We start from the raw sequence: 17,742 nt of genomic DNA on the forward strand, positions 1-17,742 counted from the left end.
CACTGACACCTGTAACACTGACACCTGTAACCCTGACACCTGTAACACTGACACCTGAAACACTGACACCTGTAACACTGACTGACACCTGAAACACTGACACCTGAAACCCTGACACCTGAAACACTGACACCTGTAACACTGACTGACACCTGAAACACTGACACCTGAAACACTGCCACCTGTAACACTGACACCTGTAACACTGACACCTGAAACCTGTAACCCTGGCACCTGTAACACTGACTGACACCTGTAACACTGACACCTGTAACACTGACACCTGAAACCTGAAACACTGACACCTGTAACACTGACTGACACCTGAAACACTGACACCTGAAACACTGACACCTGTAACACTGACACCTGTAACACTGACACCTGAAACCTGTAACCCTGGCACCTGTAACACTGACTGACACCTGTAACACTGACACCTGTAACACTGACACCTGAAACCCTGACACCTGAAACACTGACACCTGAAACACTGCCACCTGTAACACTGACACCTGAAACACTGACACCTGTAACACTGACACCTGTAACCCTGACACCTGTAACACTGACTGACACCTGAAACCCTGACACCTGAAACCCTGACACCTGAAACACTGACACCTGTAACACTGACACCTGTAACACTGACACCTGTAACACTGACTGACACCTGAAACACTGACACCTGTAACACTGACACCTGAAACACTGACACCTGTAACACTGACTGACACCTGTAACACTGACACCTGTAACACTGACACCTGAAACCCTGACACCTGAAACACTGCCACCTGTAACACTGACTGACACCTGAAACACTGCCACCTGAAACACTGCCACCTGAAACACTGACACCTGTAACACTGACACCTGAAACCTGTAACCCTGGCACCTGTAACACTGACTGCCACCTGTAACACTGACACCTGTAACACTGACACCTGTAACACTGACACCTGAAACACTGACACCTGTAACACTGACACCTGAAACCTGTAACCCTGGCACCTGTAACACTGACTGACACCTGTAACACTGACACCTGTAACACTGACACCTGAAACCTGTAACCCTGACACCTGAAACACTGACACCCTGAAACACTGACACCTGAAACACTGACACCTGTAACACTGACACCTGAAACACTGACACCTGAAACACTGACACCTGTAACACTGACACCTGAAACACTGACACCTGTAACACTGACACCTGAAACACTGACACCTGTAACACTGACACCTGTAACACTGACACCTGTAACACTGACACCTGAAACACTGACACCTGAAACACTGACACCTGTAACACTGACTGACACCTGTAACCCTGACACCTGAAACACTGACACCTGTAACACTGACACCTGTAACACTGACACCTGTAACACTGACACCTGTAACACTGACACCTGAAACACTGACACCTGAAACACTGACACCTGTAACACTGACACCTGTAACACTGACACCTGTAACACTGACACCTGAAACACTGACACATGTAACACTGACACCTGTAACACTGACACCTGTAACACTGACACCTGAAACACTGACACCTGAAAACACTGACACCTGTAACACTGACACCTGTAACACTGACACCTGTAACACTGACACCTGAAACACTGACACCTGTAACACTGACACCTGAAACACTGACACCTGAAACAATGACACCTGTAACACTGACACCTGTAACACTGACACCTGAAACACTGACACCTGTAACACTGACACCTGAAACACTGACACCTGTAACACTGACACCTGTAACACTGACACCTGTAACACTGACACCTGAAACACTGACACCTGTAACACTGACACCTGAAACACTGACACCTGTAACACTGACACCTGTAACACTGACACCTGAAACACTGCCACCTGTAACACTGACACCTGTAACACTGACACCTAACACTGACACCTGTAACACTGACACCTGTAAACACTGACAACCTGTAAACACTGACACCTGTAACACTGACACCCTGTAAACACTGACACCTGTAACACTGACACCTGTAACACTGACACCTGAACACTGACACCTGAAACACTGACACCTGTAACACTGACACCTGTAACACTGACACCTGTAACACTGACACCTGTAACACTGACACCTGAAACACTGACACCTGTAACACTGACACCTGTAACACTGACACCTGAAACACTGACACCTGTAACACTGACACCTGTAACACTGACACCTGAAACACTGCCACCTGTAACACTGACACCTGTAACACTGACACCTGAAACACTGACACCTGTAACACTGACACCTGAAACCTGTAACCCTGGCACCTGTAACACTGACTGCCAACTGTAACACTGACACCTGTAACACTGACACCTGTAACACTGACACCTGAAACACTGACACCTGTAACACTGACACCTGAAACCTGTAACCCTGGCACCTGTAACACTGACTGACACCTGTAACACTGACACCTGAAACCTGTAACCCTGACACCTGAAACACTGACACCTGAAACACTGACACCTGAAACACTGACACCTGAAACACTGACACCTGTAACCCTGGCACCTGTAACACTGACACCTGAAACACTGACACCTGAAACACTGACACCTGTAACACTGCCACCTGTAACCCTGACACACTGCCACCTGTAACCCTGGCACCTGTAACCCTGACACCTGTAACACTGACACCTGTAACACTGACACCTGTAACCCTGGCACCTGAAACACTGACACCTGTAACCCTGGCACCTGAAACACTGACACCTGAAACACTGACACCTGTAACATTGACACCTGTAACCCTGACACCTGAAACCCTGACACCTGAAACACTGACACCTGTAACCCTGGCACCTGTAACACTGACACCTGAAACCCTGCCACCTGAAACACTGACACCTGAAACACTGACACCTGTAACACTGACACCTGAAACCCTGACACCTGAAACACTGACACCTGAAACCCTGACACCTGAAACACTGACACCTGAAACCCTGCCACCTGTAACACTGACACCTGTAACACTGACACCTGTAACCCTGACACCTGAAACACTGACACCTGTAACACTGACACCTGAAACACTGACATCTGTAACACTGACACCTGTAACACTGACACCTGAAACACTGACACCTGTAACACTGACACCTGTAACACTGACACCTGTAACACTGACACCTGAAACACTGACACCTGTAACACTGACTGACACCTGAAACACTGACACCTGAAACACTGACACCTGTAACACTGACTGACACCTGAAACACTGACACCTGTAACACTGACTGACACCTGTAACACTGACACCTGAAACACTGACACCTGTAACACTGATCACTATCACTATCAGCTTTATATGTTATAGCTGCTTCGTTCACCTACGACCATATTATAGAGGGGAGGGAGATGCTGCCTCCAGGGTCCAACACAGGAATAGGACAGTGAAGCTCTTCAGGTGTGTTTATGTTTGATTATCTTACTCTTCAGGTGTGTTTTTATCTTACTCTTCAGGTGTGTGTGTGTGTGTGTGTGTGTGTGTGTGTGTGTGTGTGTGTGTGTGTGTGTGTGTGTGTGTATCTTACTCTTCAGGTGTGTGTGTGTGTGTGTGTGTGTGTGTGTGTATCTTACTCTTCAGGTGTGTGTGTGTGTGTGTGTGTGTGTGTGTGTATGGTGTGTGTATCTTACTCTTCAGGTGTGTGTGTGTGTGTGTGTGTGTGTGTGTGTGTGTGTGTGTGTGTGTGTGTGTGTGTGTGTGTATCTTACTCTTCAGGTGTGTCAGGGAGGGGGCGTCGTCCTTCTTTACCCCCGTGTTGACTCGTGATTGGACGCGGCCGTACGGAGACCTCCTGCTGTGGGAGGTGAGCAGCTGCTGTTTGGCCACCAGGAGGCGCTGCTTCAGACCCACGTTCTCCACCTGAAGGCCTCTCACCTGCTCCTGCAGCTCCTCCATCACCTCCTCCAGCTCCACGTCACGCAGACGCATCACCTGACCTCCAGCATGACCTCCAGCCTGACCTCCAGCTTGACCTCCAGCCTGACCTCCAGCCTGACCTCCAGCCTGACCTCCAGCCTGACCTCCAGCCAGACGCTCCATACGACCACGATCCTTCAGGAGACGCATCAACTTAGTGCCCAGCCTGAGGAGAGAGGAGGGGGAGGAGGAGGAGGAGGAGGAGGAGGAGGAGGAGGAGAAGAAGGAGGAGGAGGAGGAGGAGGAGGAGGAGGAGAGGGGTCATTATATTCAAAGATCCAATATTCAAAGGTGTTCTCATCAGATGCTCAGCAGCTACAGTGTAGAAATGAAACTCTTCTGACCTGAGCTCCTCCAACAGTGCAACATATATAACTAGAGAATGCAATTCCTGAAGAAATTGCTAGTGGGAATGCTTTATGCTGAAAAGCTGACTGCTATGCTGAAATGTAATGTGTAAGAAGAAAGTGAAGAATTTAGATTGAAATGATACATGAACACTGGGGGCTTGAATGTGTGATGAGAGAAGAAAAGAAAGTAAAAAGGCTTGGAAAAGCAGCAGAATATTTGAACTGCAAACTTTTGAACTAACTTGATGGTGAATGATCTGTCGCCATGCCAACGGAATTCCATAATACGCTTAGATGCGTTGATGGCTGCATCGTTACCAAACCTATGAAGTTTTGGGCCATTTGGAGCATTTTCACTGAAGTTATGAGAAAACCGTGTTTCATGGCGAGCATTGTGTTGCCATGGCAACGGCATTTGAAGAAATCTCAAAACTGTCCCGTAGATGTCTTCACAGCTGGACTGTTAGCACACATGTGAAGTTTGAGCACTTTTTGAAAATGTTCATAGGAGTTATAGCGACATCGTCTTTTATTGCAAGAGATGCGTTGCCATGGCAACAGCTTTTGAGGAAAACTCACTAATGGTATATAGACATGTTCAGGACTGGACCATTAACTGTCATCTGAAGTCTGGTGGTGTTTGGACCATTTGCATAGGTATCATGACAACATCGTGTTTTATGGCGAGGGATGCGTTTCCATGGAAACAGCCTATGGTGAGATCTCAGATTTGGCGTAGAGCTGTTGAGGCATGGACTGGTAATTTACAAGCGAAGTTTGGGGGCGATCGGACCGTGTCCATTGGAGGCCGGACCATTAACCATTATCTGAAGTCTGGTGCTGTTTTAGACCATTTGCATAGGTATCACGACAACATCGTGTTTTAAGGCGAGGGATGCGTTTCCATGGAAACGGCACATGTTGAGATCTCAGATTTGGCGTAGAGCTGTTGAGGCATGGACCGGTGATATACAAGTGAAGATTCGGGGACGATTGGACCGTGTCCATTGGATTTACAGCGACATCGTGCTTCATGGCGAGTGGTCTGTCGCCATGGCAACGGCATTTGATGAAACCCCATAATACGCTTAGATGCGTTGATGGCTGCATCGTTACCAAACCTGTGAAGTTTTGGGCCGTTTGGAACATTTTCACTGAAGTTATGAGAAAACCGTGTTTCATGGCGAGCATTGTGTTGCCATGGCAACGGCATTTGAAGAAACCCCATAATTGACGTAGAGCTGTTGAGGGCTGGACCGGTGATATACAAGCGACGTTTGGGGGACGATCGGACCGTGTCCATTGGACTTACAGCGACATCGTGCTTCATGGCGAGTGGTCTGTCGCCATGGCAACGGCATTTGATGACACCCCATAATACGCTTAGATGCGTTGATGGCTGCACCGTTACCAAACCTGTCAATGTGACATCATCGTGTTCCATGACACAGGTGTTTATATTTGAGCTAACGACGACAGCTGTGTGTCACCAATAATGTATAAAATAGGTGGAACATGTTGAAGTCAGTATGAAGTCTCCATCAGACAGAAAAGAATAGGCTCAGACAGTCTGTTAAACTCCAGTGACCACGTCGTTAGCTCAAACACGAACACCTGTGTGTTATGACATCATCGTGTTCCATGACACAGGTGTTTATATTTGAGCTAACGAGGTGTGCAGAGATCAAAGGTTTCCATTGTTCTGAATGAGAGATAAACCTCTTACATGTGAACGTTTTGTCAAAGAACGATAACAGATATCTGTGAAATTTCAAAACGTGAAGCATGTCAAGGAAGTTGAGTATCTGAAGTGTAATTTTTGTGTACTTTCGGGTTAATAATGTGGCCTTTTTGGCAGTTTAACTAAAGGTGTGCGGCTGCTACTGTGAGGAAATATCTGCCTGAAATTACAATGGGCTTTAATGGAGACATGTTGAACGTTTTTGTCACTTCATGCCCTCAAGAGGCATTTTGTTTAATTATTTTTGCTTAATTATTTGTCATTTTTCAAGCTACGAGATGTTTTCCTACGTTTGTCATGAAAAATTATGTCTCAGGAATGTAGGGTTTGGGAATTATGGCAGTTTAAAAAAAGAAATATGAAGGCAAATTTCAAGATTTCCTACCCTCTAGCTGTGACATCACGCACTCTAGTTAATGTTAAAATCTGAAGAAAACCTCTTTAACAAGGTCTGAACAATGTTTAATATCTCTAAAAGTAAGAATCAGATTTAAAAGTTGTGTTACACGAATAATGTCAGAAAGATGTGTAACATTTTAAAGTTGGAATGAGGTTTCTGAGTGAAAGTATGAATGAACAGTTAGCAGTTGAAGTCGCATGAAGATTTGTTGAAGTCTGAAGAATGTCTCCATTGACTTCAATGGTTAAAAATGTGATGAATTATGGGATGTATCTCTGGAATTATGAAAGTTATGAATGATAAAAGTGATAGCCATCGATTCCCGACCGAGCTGAACGTTTTGATGTTTGAACGGAGTTTCTGCGATGTTCAATGTGGGAGGAGAAGAGGGCCAAAATAATTGGATGGAATAATAATAAGAATTTTGTCCGTAGCATAACATATAGTTGGAATGCTGTATCAGCATTCCCACTAAATAAAATAAAAATGAAAAATAGTGCAAGAAGTCTGTATCCATGTAAACAGAATATGAAATTAAATAATGTACAGTATGACAAAATTAAATAAGGTTTATTGTGGTGATAACTGTTTGAATAAATAAGTAGATTGCAAGATGACGAACACGAGTAAAGAAATGTTGTGTGGTTTGGGGTGAATAAAACACTAAAACAGGCTGCATTGTGGGAAATGTAGCATCTGTGTTTCTCTCACTTCCTGATCTTGTCGTCCTGTTTGTGAGTTTTCTGTTTGAGGAACTGCGTCTCCTCGTGGAGGCGCAGGAACCGATCCTCCAGCTCCTCCCTGGACACCTTAGAGACGTCCTGACGCTCTCTGGCATTCTGATGAAGAGACACATCTGAGGAGAGAGAGAGACTATTAGAGACTGTTAGAGAATATGCTTCATCTCACCAAGTCCTTTTGGACAGTTCTATGCTTAGTGGAGACAGTTTGGAGAAGAGGAACCTCTCTGTTCCACCTGAGTCTCTCAAAGGGTCCGTGAAGGCCTAGTGGAGACAGTTTGGAGAAGAGGAACCTCTCTGTTCCACCTGAGTCTCTCAAAGGGTCCGTGAAGGCCTAGTGGAGACAGTTTGGAGAAGAGGAACCTCTCTGTTCCACCTGAGTCTCTCAAAGGGTCCGTGAAGGCCTAGTGGAGACAGTTTGGAGAAGAGGAACCTCTCTGTTCCAGCTGAGTCTCTCAAAGCAGGTCCGTGAAGGCTTAGTGGAGACAGTTTGGAGAAGAGGAAACTCTCTGTTCCAGATGAGTCTCTCAAAGGGTCCGTGAAGGCCTAGTGGAGACAGTTTGGAGAAGAGGAACCTCTCTGTTCCAGATGAGTCTCTCAAAGCAGGTCCGTGAAGGCCTAGTGGAGACAGTTTGGAGAAGAGGAACCTCTCTGTTCCAGCTGAGTCTCTCAAAGCAGGTCCATGAAGGCCTGGTGGAGACAGTTTGGAGAAGAGGAACCTCTCTGTTCCAGCTGAGTCTCTCAAAGCAGGTCCGTGAAGGCCTGGTGGAGACAGTTTGGAGAAGAGGAACCTCTCTGTTCCAGATGAGTCTCTCAAAGGGTCCGTGAAGGCCTGGTGGAGACAGTTTGGAGAAGAGGAACCTCTCTGTTCCAGATGAGTCTCTCAAAGCAGGTCCGTGAAGGCCTAGTGGAGACAGTTTGGAGAAGAGGAACCTCTCTGTTCCAGATGAGTCTCTCAAAGGGTCCGTGAAGGCCTGGTGGAGACAGTTTGGAGAAGAGGAACCTCTCTGTTCCAGATGAGTCTCTCAAAGCAGGTCCGTGAAGGCTTAGTGGAGACAGTTTGGAGAAGAGGAACCTCTCTGTTCCAGATGAGTCTCTCAAAGGGTCCGTGAAGGCCTAGTGGAGACAATTTGGAGAAGAGGAACCTCTCTGTTCCAGATGAGTCTCTCAAAGCAGGTCCATGAAGGCCTGGTGGAGACAGTTTGGAGAAGAGGAACCTCTCTGTTCCAGATGAGTCTCTCAAAGCAGGTCCATGAAGGCCTGGTGGAGACAGTTTGGAGAAGAGGAACCTCTCTGTTCCAGCTGAGTCTCTCAAAGGGTCCGTGAAGGCTTAGTGGAGACAGTTTGGAGAAGAGGAACCTCTCTGTTCCAGCTGAGTCTCTCAAAGCAGGTCCATGAAGAATTAGTGGAGACAGTTTGGAGAAGAGGAACCTCTCTGTTCCAGATGAGTCTCTCAAAGCAGGTCCGTGAAGGCCTAGTGGAGACAGTTTGGAGAAGAGGAACCTCTCTGTTCCAGATGAGTCTCTCAAAGCAGGTCCGTGAAGGCCTAGTGGAGACAGTTTGGAGAAGAGGAACCTCTCTGTTCCAGATGAGTCTCTCAAAGCAGGTCCGTGAAGGCTTAGTGGAGACAGTTTGGAGAAGAGGAACCTCTCTGTTCCAGATGAGTCTCTCAAAGCAGGTCCATGAAGGCCTGGTGGAGACAGTTTGGAGAAGAGGAACCTCTCTGTTCCAGGTGAGTCTCTCATAGCAGGTCCATGAAGGCCTGGTGGAGACAGTTTGGAGAAGAGGAACCTCTCTGTTCCAGATGAGTCTCTCAAAGCAGGTCCGTGAAGGCTTAGTGGAGACAGTTTGGAGAAGAGGAACCTCTCTGTTCCAGATGAGTCTCTCAAAGCAGGTCCATGAAGGCCTGGTGGAGACAGTTTGGAGAAGAGGAACCTCTCTGTTCCAGATGAGTCTCTCAAAGCAGGTCCATGAAGGCCTGGTGGAGACAGTTTGGAGAAGAGGAACCTCTCTGTTCCAGGTGAGTCTCTCATAGCAGGTCCATGAAGGCCTGGTGGAGACAGTTTGGAGAAGAGGAACCTCTCTGTTCCAGATGAGTCTCTCAAAGCAGGTCCGTGAAGGCTTAGTGGAGACAGTTTGGAGAAGAGGAACCTCTCTGTTCCAGATGAGTCTCTCAAAGCAGGTCCATGAAGGCCTGGTGGAGACAGTTTGGAGAAGAGGAACCTCTCTGTTCCAGATGAGTCTCTCAAAGCAGGTCCATGAAGGCCTGGTGGAGACAGTTTGGAGAAGAGGAACCTCTCTGTTCCAGATGAGTCTCTCAAAGGGTCCGTGAAGGCCTGGTGGAGACAGTTTGGAGAAGAGGAACCTCTCTGTTCCAGCTGAGTCTCTCAAAGCAGGTCCGTGAAGGCCTGGTGGAGACAGTTTGGAGAAGAGGAACCTCTCTGTTCCAGCTGAGTCTCTCAAAGGGTCCGTGAAGGCCTGGTGGAGACAGTTTGGAGAAGAGGAACCTCTTTGTTCCAGATGAGTCTCTCAAAGCAGGTCCGTGAAGGCCTGGTGGAGACAGTTTGGAGAAGAGGAACCTCTTTGTTCCAGATGAGTCTCTCAAAGCAGGTCCATGAAGGCCTGGTGGAGACAGTTTGGAGAAGAGGAACCTCTCTGTTCCAGCTGAGTCTCTCAAAGCAGGTCCGTGAAGGCCTGGTGGAGACAGTTTGGAGAAGAGGAACCTCTTTGTTCCAGATGAGTCTCTCAAAGCAGGTCCGTGAAGGCCTGGTGGAGACAGTTTGGAGAAGAGGAACCTCTTTGTTCCAGATGAGTCTCTCAAAGCAGGTCCATGAAGGCCTGGTGGAGACAGTTTGGAGAAGAGGAACCTCTCTGTTCCAGCTGAGTCTCTCAAAGCAGGTCCGTGAAGGCCTGGTGGAGACAGTTTGGAGAAGAGGAACCTCTTTGTTCCAGATGAGTCTCTCAAAGCAGGTCCGTGAAGGCCTAGTGGAAACAGTTTGGTGGAAGAACTTGACCTCAACCCACTGAACTCCTTTGGGATGAACTAGAGCAGAGAGCCAGCCTCTCGTCCAACATAAGAGTCTGACCTCACTAATGCTCAATTCCAAGGAAAAACGTAAAACATTTGAGAAAAAGTAAAAAAATTGAGAGAAAAAACTCAATTTTGAGAAAAATGACAATTTCTGAGAAAAAAGTTAATTCTGAAGCAAAAAATATTATTTTTTTAGAAAACAGTAAATTTGGGATAAAAAAATTATTGGGAGAAAAACAATTATTTGGGAGAAAACATTACATTTAGGCGAAAAGTATTCGCTAGGTATTTGGGAAAAAATGGCGATTCTTAAAAGAGAGTAAATTCTGTGAAGTTTTTAAATAAAATCAGAATTTGGAGGAAAAGTCAAAAATCAGAGAAAAAAGCCACTTCTGGTGAATGGGCGTCACACACACACTACAACATCTTGCTTCCCAGAGGAGAGGAAGCTGTCAGAGCTGCAAAGAGGACCAACTTCATATTCATGTTAGAATATGGAGTGGATGAAAGCTGCTGTAGTTTGATGAGGAGGTGAACAACACTTCTGTCTGTATACTATAGTGCATCTCCATCAGGTGATCCGGAGTGACACACAGCAGCAGCTGATCAATACCTGAGGGTTTCCCTCCCAGCAGCAGCTGATCAATACCTGAGGGTTTCCCTCCCAGCAGCAGCTGATCAATACCTGAGGGTTTCCCTCCCAGCAGCAGCTGATCAATACCTGAGGGGACCACCAAGCATCAGAATCAGAACAGTTCATTACATATTAGAGAGAGAGGAGATCAGAAGTACTTTATTGATCCCAATGTTGTTTCTAAGCGTGCTCTATAGATACAGTTGGATTGGATTGTAAATGTGGGAGCAGACCAACCTGCAGGGGACAGCTGGACGTCTCTCACCGGGACGTCTCTCACCGGGACGTCCCAGGCCGAGTCGTCCAGGACGGTGGACATCATCTGAGAAGCAGAGGGGGGGAAACAGCATTTATCAAAGTCAACTTTATCGTCAGTCTTTCAGTTTGTGTGTACATACAATAACAAATATATATAAAAAATATGTGTAAAAATATGTATAAACCCAGTGTTTCCCCTACCATTGTCTTGGGGGGGCGCGGGGCTCTGTTGGGGGGGCGCTGCGCCCCCCCAACAGAGCCCCGCGCCCCCCCAAAGTAAACCTAGGGGAAACACTGAAACCTATATATACACAATCAACACACACATGTACACATGTACACACATGTACACACATGTACACACATGAAGACCTACATCAAAGCACAGCCATCAATAAATACAAAATAACAGTCACTTCAATATATTTTGGAATGTGCATTAGTGTGTGTGTGTGTGTGTGTGTGTGTGTGTGTGTGTGTGTGTGTGTGTGTGTGTGTGTGTGTGTGTGTGTGTGTGTGTGTGTGTGTGTCTTTATTCTACATGTATTTAATACCTTTAGTTACTTTACAGATGTGGATGAATGATGTGAAATATAACCAAGTGTTAAATCAGACTTTAGTTCCACCTGGAGTAAATCCACAAGCTACCCTGCAGTATACAAAGTCATTCAAACTAGCTGCACCTTTACCAGCTTTGAGAACACTTTCATGATCAATCATTATAAAACATATCAGATATATTATTCTGAAATGGACCAATCTGTCCATCGTTAGCTCGGTTAGCTCGCTTAGCTTCGTTAGCTCGTTATAAACAGTTAACTAACTATCTGTTTCAAACCGCCAGAGTGACCGTATGTGTCTGGTTTGATATTAAAACACAGTTAAAGGTTTGAAATGCTCTCTTTTTAATCATTTCTTACCTTTTAAACCGCTTTATTGAATCCGGAGCATCGGTTGCTACTGAAAACAGAACGTCGTCGCTATGATGGAACTGCGCATGCGCCGAGAGGGAAGGGTTCTGGGTAATGTAGTTTTTCTTCCTCCTTTGGTTTGACGGTGGGTGGCACATAACGTTTGAGGTGCGTTACCACTCCCTGCTGTCCTGGAAGAGCAGAGATCAGAGCAACGCAATGAACAGGACGTGTGTGTGCGTGCGTGCGTGCGTGCGTGTGTGCGTGTGTGTGTGTGTGGGGGGGGGGATTCCTCTCACCAGTCCTGGTGGAGGTTTAAATATAAAGCAACTGCAAAGTAAGTCATTACATAAAATAAATGTAGTGGAGTAAAAGTATAAAGTAATATATAATACTCAACTACATACAGACTTCAATGTGAATACTGCTATATTTTTGTATTTGTTTTGATGTTGTGAAGTCCACTGAGACAAATGTAACATTTGTGATATTGGGCTCAGGACAGAGAGAGTACATGTTCTTAGTTATAGGGCTCTCCAACAGGGTCAGATATCAGACTGCAGCTGATTGGACGACAGGTAAGAGGTACCGGAGTGAAGGGTCTCTGAACCTGATAAAGAGCATAAATCAAATGTGTTATAGTTACAGAAGTCAGAGAGGAACTCACGGGCTCATCAGTTGATCACTACAATAACCAACCTTCTGTTGTTGTTTACCTGATTCTGTTTACATGTTTACAGACTCCTGCATTTACCTGGTTAGTATTTGTTTGATGTGTTATAGATATTGATGTTGAGGACTTCAGATCTCCCCTCTGTAGCGTCTGATGAGAACCCTTTGCATCCTGATGGAAGTGACAGAGAAGATCATACTGTCTGTGGATTGAGTTCACCATAGCTCTATTATTACAGACAGTGTGTGAGGCAGGGCTGAGAGGAGGGTTTCAAGACTCAGTGACGGTGCACCCAGCAGGGGGCGCTGTGCACCTTTCAGCTGTTTGACACCCCATAATGATCTGAAAGGGTTTTCAGATGGAAAATCAGGATTTGGAGATTTCCAGAAAGATGTTTGGTCCCCAAAAAGGTTCAAAAGAACAGAAAGACAACAACCAATGACCTGAGGGGTCAGAGTGTATACGTTCTTCATGAGAGAGCAGAGAGGAAGGTCTAAAGCAGGGGTCAAACTCAGTTTCATCACGGGCCACATCAGCATTAAGTACATATATAAATATACATTTATAAATAAATAGATATCAAATCATGTATTATATTACAGTATTGCCTCTGATAGGGTAATAACTTCATAATGAACTACGTCTGAGAGCAGAAGTCTAGGGCAAATCATTGCAAGTCTCTTCAGTGTTCATGTCTTAGAATGAGATGCATTGTGGGACATGCAGTTTAAGTGCTTCTGTAAAGCGGCATGTAACCGTATAATATGATATTCTTTCAGAGCTCTTGAGGTCTAAACGGATGGATGTATCTCCTCTGCCTCACAGGAGCAAACACACTGGAGTTGTTGGCCTCTTGTTGGTTTCTGAAAAGATCAGAACTTGGGTTTTCGTACGGTCTGATGGTCAGTTTCCTCCCACAGACCATACGACTGTTAAACACCTCTGTGAAGAACATCCACAACATTCATCTGTTTGCTAATTACTTATATAAATAGTTATCACGCAATAAACCGTATTTAATTTTGTCTTACTGTACAATATTACATTTGACATTCTGTTCTTGAACATATCATATTCTATTTACGTGTATATAGACTTCTTGCACTATTATTTATTTGTATTGTATGATATATGTTGCATTGTTGGAGGAGCTCAGGTCAGAAGACGTTCCTTTCCATTTCTACTCTGTAGCTGCTGAGCGTCTGATGAGAACACCTTTGAATCTGAATCTCATCCTTTATCCTCAGATCGAGTCTGACATGTTTCTATCATCACAGCAGCTCCATGTGCATCATCAACAAGAACCACCTGGAGCAGGAGATGCTGCCTTCAGGGACCAGCAGGGGAATAGGACCCTGCAGCTCTCTGTTGTGTTCAGGTCCAGCTGGCTCAGCGTGACGGAGGAACAGGATTAATCAGGTCCTGTGGATAATGTGAGAGCGGGACAGTTTGTGTTTGTCCAGCAGAGAGAAGCAGCCGGAGGAAACACACTGACTATCTGTTTCATATCATCTACTAATCTCTGGAGAGCGAGGCCGCTCTTCGTCACACTGCTCCTCTTCCTCAACATCAGATCAAAGGATGGAGACGCCGCATGTTGGAGATCTGCAGTCTTTAACTAAAGACAATAGAACCATGGGTTTGTCCACTGACTCATCAAAGTGTTCGTCCTCACTTTAAAGAGGCCCTGTTCTTCTTCTGTGGTGTTCCTCTCCTGTAGTTCTATAGGTGTTAGTGCATGTCAATGGTCTGCAGAGGCTGAATTCTGTCTTTTCTGGAAATATCAAAATTATATATTTATATATATAATTATATATAATTAGAGACGCAGTGAGACAGACGCAGTGAGACAGACGCAGTGAGACAGACGCAGTGAGACAGACGCAGTGAGGCAGACGCAGTGAGACAGACGCAGTGAGGCAGACGCAGTGAGGCAGACGCAGTGAGGCAGACGCAGTGAGACAGACGCAGTGAGACAGACGCAGTGAGACAGACTCAGTGAGACAGACGCAGTGAGACAGACAGACGCAGTGAGACAGACGCAGTGAGACAGACGCAGTGAGGCAGACGCAGTGAGACAGACGCAGTGAGGCAGACGCAGTGAGGCAGACGCAGTGAGACAGACGCAGTGAGGCAGACGCAGTGAGGCAGACGCAGTGAGGCAGACAGACGCAGTGAGACAGACGCAGTGAGGCAGACGCAGTGAGGCAGACAGACGCAGTGAGACAGACGCAGTGAGACAGACAGACGCAGTGAGGCAGACGCAGTGAGGCAGACGCAGTGAGACAGACGCAGTGAGACAGACAGACGCAGTGAGACAGACGCAGTGAGACAGACGCAGTGAGACAGACTTAGTGAGACAGACAGACGCAGTGAGGCAGACGCAGTGAGGCAGACGCAGTGAGACAGACGCAGTGAGACAGACAGACGCAGTGAGACAGACGCAGTGAGACAGACGCAGTGAGACAGACGCAGTGAGACAGACTTAGTGAGACAGACTCAGTGAGACAGACGCAGTGAGACAGACGCAGTGAGGCAGACGCAGTGAGGCAGACGCAGTGAGACAGACGCAGTGAGACAGACGCAGTGAGGCAGACGCAGTGAGGCAGACGCAGTGAGACAGACGCAGTGAGACAGACAGACGCAGTGAGACAGACAGACGCAGTGAGACAGACGCAGTGAGGCAGACGCAGTGAGACAGACAGACGCAGTGAGACAGACGCAGTGAGGCAGTCGCAGTGAGGCAGACGCAGTGAGACAGACGCAGTGAGACAGACGCAGTGAGGCAGACGCAGTGAGGCAGACGCAGTGAGGCAGACGCAGTGAGGCAGACGCAGTGAGGCAGACGCAGTGAGACAGACTCAGTGAGACAGACGCAGTGAGACAGACGCAGTGAGGCAGACGCAGTGAGGCAGACGCAGTGAGACAGACGCAGTGAGACAGACGCAGTGAGGCAGACGCAGTGAGGCAGACGCAGTGAGGCAGACGCAGTGAGGCAGACGCAGTGAGACAGACGCAGTGAGACAGACAGACGCAGTGAGACAGACAGACGCAGTGAGACAGACGCAGTGAGACAGACGCAGTGAGGCAGACGCAGTGAGACAGACAGACGCAGTGAGACAGACGCAGTGAGGCAGACGCAGTGAGGCAGACGCAGTGAGACAGACGCAGTGAGACAGACGCAGTGAGGCAGACGCAGTGAGGCAGACGCAGTGAGGCAGACGCAGTGAGACAGACGCAGTGAGGCAGACGCAGTGAGGCAGACGCAGTGAGGCAGACGCAGTGAGACAGACGCAGTGAGACAGACTCAGTGAGACAGACTCAGTGAGACAGACGCAGTGAGGCAGACGCAGTGAGGCAGACGCAGTGAGACAGACGCAGTGAGGCAGACGCAGTGAGACAGACGCAGTGAGGCAGACGCAGTGAGACAGACGCAGTGAGACAGACGCAGTGAGACAGACGCAGTGAGACAGACTCAGTGAGACAGACGCAGTGAGACAGACTTAGTGAGACAGACTCAGTGAGACAGACGCAGTGAGACAGACGCAGTGAGGCAGACGCAGTGAGGCAGACGCAGTGAGGCAGACGCAGTGAGACAGACGCAGTGAGGCAGACGCAGTGAGGCAGACGCAGTGAGACAGACGCAGTGAGACAGACGCAGTGAGGCAGACGCAGTGAGGCAGACGCAGTGAGACAGACGCAGTGAGACAGACAGACGCAGTGAGACAGACAGACGCAGTGAGACAGACAGACGCAGTGAGACAGACGCAGTGAGACAGACAGACGCAGTGAGACAGACAGACGCAGTGAGACAGACGCAGTGAGACAGACGCAGTGAGGCAGACGCAGTGAGGCAGACGCAGTGAGGCAGACGCAGTGAGGCAGACGCAGTGAGACAGACGCAGTGAGACAGACGCAGTGAGGCAGACGCAGTGAGGCAGACGCAGTGAGGCAGACGCAGTGAGGCAGACGCAGTGAGACAGACGCAGTGAGACAGACAGACGCAGTGAGACAGACAGACGCAGTGAGACAGACGCAGTGAGACAGACAGACGCAGTGAGACAGACAGACGCAGTGAGACAGACAGACGCAGTGAGACAGACAGACGCAGTGAGACAGACGCAGTGAGGCAGACGCAGTGAGACAGACTCAGTGAGACAGACGCAGTGAGACAGACGCAGTGAGGCAGACGCAGTGAGACAGACAGACGCAGTGAGGCAGACGCAGTGAGGCAGACGCAGTGAGACAGACGCAGTGAGACAGACAGACGCAGTGAGGCAGACGCAGTGAGACAGACAGACGCAGTGAGGCAGACGCAGTGAGGCAGACGCAGTGAGGCAGACGCAGTGAGACAGACAGACGCAGTGAGGCAGACGCAGTGAGGCAGACGCAGTGAGGCAGACGCAGTGAGGCAGACGCAGTGAGGCAGACGCAGTGAGACAGACGCAGTGAGACAGACAGACGCAGTGAGACAGACAGACGCAGTGAGACAGACAGACGCAGTTGAACAGACGCAGTGAGACAGACAGACGCAGTGAGACAGACAGACGCAGTGAGACAGACAGACGCAGACAGACAGACGCAGTGAGACAGACGCAGTGAGACAGACAGACGCAGTGAGACAGACAGACGCAGTGAGACAGACGCAGTGAGGCAGACGCAGTGAGGCAGACGCAGTGAGACAGACGCAGTGAGACAGACGCAGTGAGACAGACTCAGTGAGACAGACTCAGTGAGACAGACGCAGTGAGGCAGACGCAGTGAGGCAGACGCAGTGAGACAGACGCAGTGAGACAGACGCAGTGAGACAGACTCAGTGAGACAGACGCAGTGAGACAGACGCAGTGAGACAGACTCAGTGACACAGACGCAGTGAGACAGACTTAGTGAGACAGACTCAGTGAGACAGACGCAGTGAGACAGACGCAGTGAGACAGACTCAGTGAGACAGACTTAGTGAGACAGACTCAGTGAGACAGACGCAGTGAGACAGACGCAGTGAGGCAGA

At 48.0% G+C, this 17,742-nt stretch overlaps 1 protein-coding gene across 1 annotated transcript in view; it reads right to left on the minus strand.

Moving 5' to 3' along the window:
• The window catches only part of rpgrip1l (RPGRIP1 like), a gene marked incomplete at its 3' end in the record, with an annotated part of 25,704 nt that extends 13,562 nt beyond the window's left edge, over nt 1-12,142 (minus strand). The window contains 5 exon segments of the mRNA XM_034122218.1: nt 3,789-4,162; nt 7,199-7,343; nt 10,944-10,979; nt 11,130-11,214; nt 12,071-12,142. Coding sequence (XP_033978109.1) covers nt 3,789-4,162; nt 7,199-7,343; nt 10,944-10,979; nt 11,130-11,214 — 640 coding nt within the window.
• Nucleotides 12,143-17,742: the final 5,600 nt, after the last annotated feature.

This window comes from Trematomus bernacchii, unplaced genomic scaffold, assembly GCF_902827165.1.
Source record: "Trematomus bernacchii unplaced genomic scaffold, fTreBer1.1, whole genome shotgun sequence".
NCBI lineage: Eukaryota > Metazoa > Chordata > Actinopteri > Perciformes > Nototheniidae > Trematomus > Trematomus bernacchii.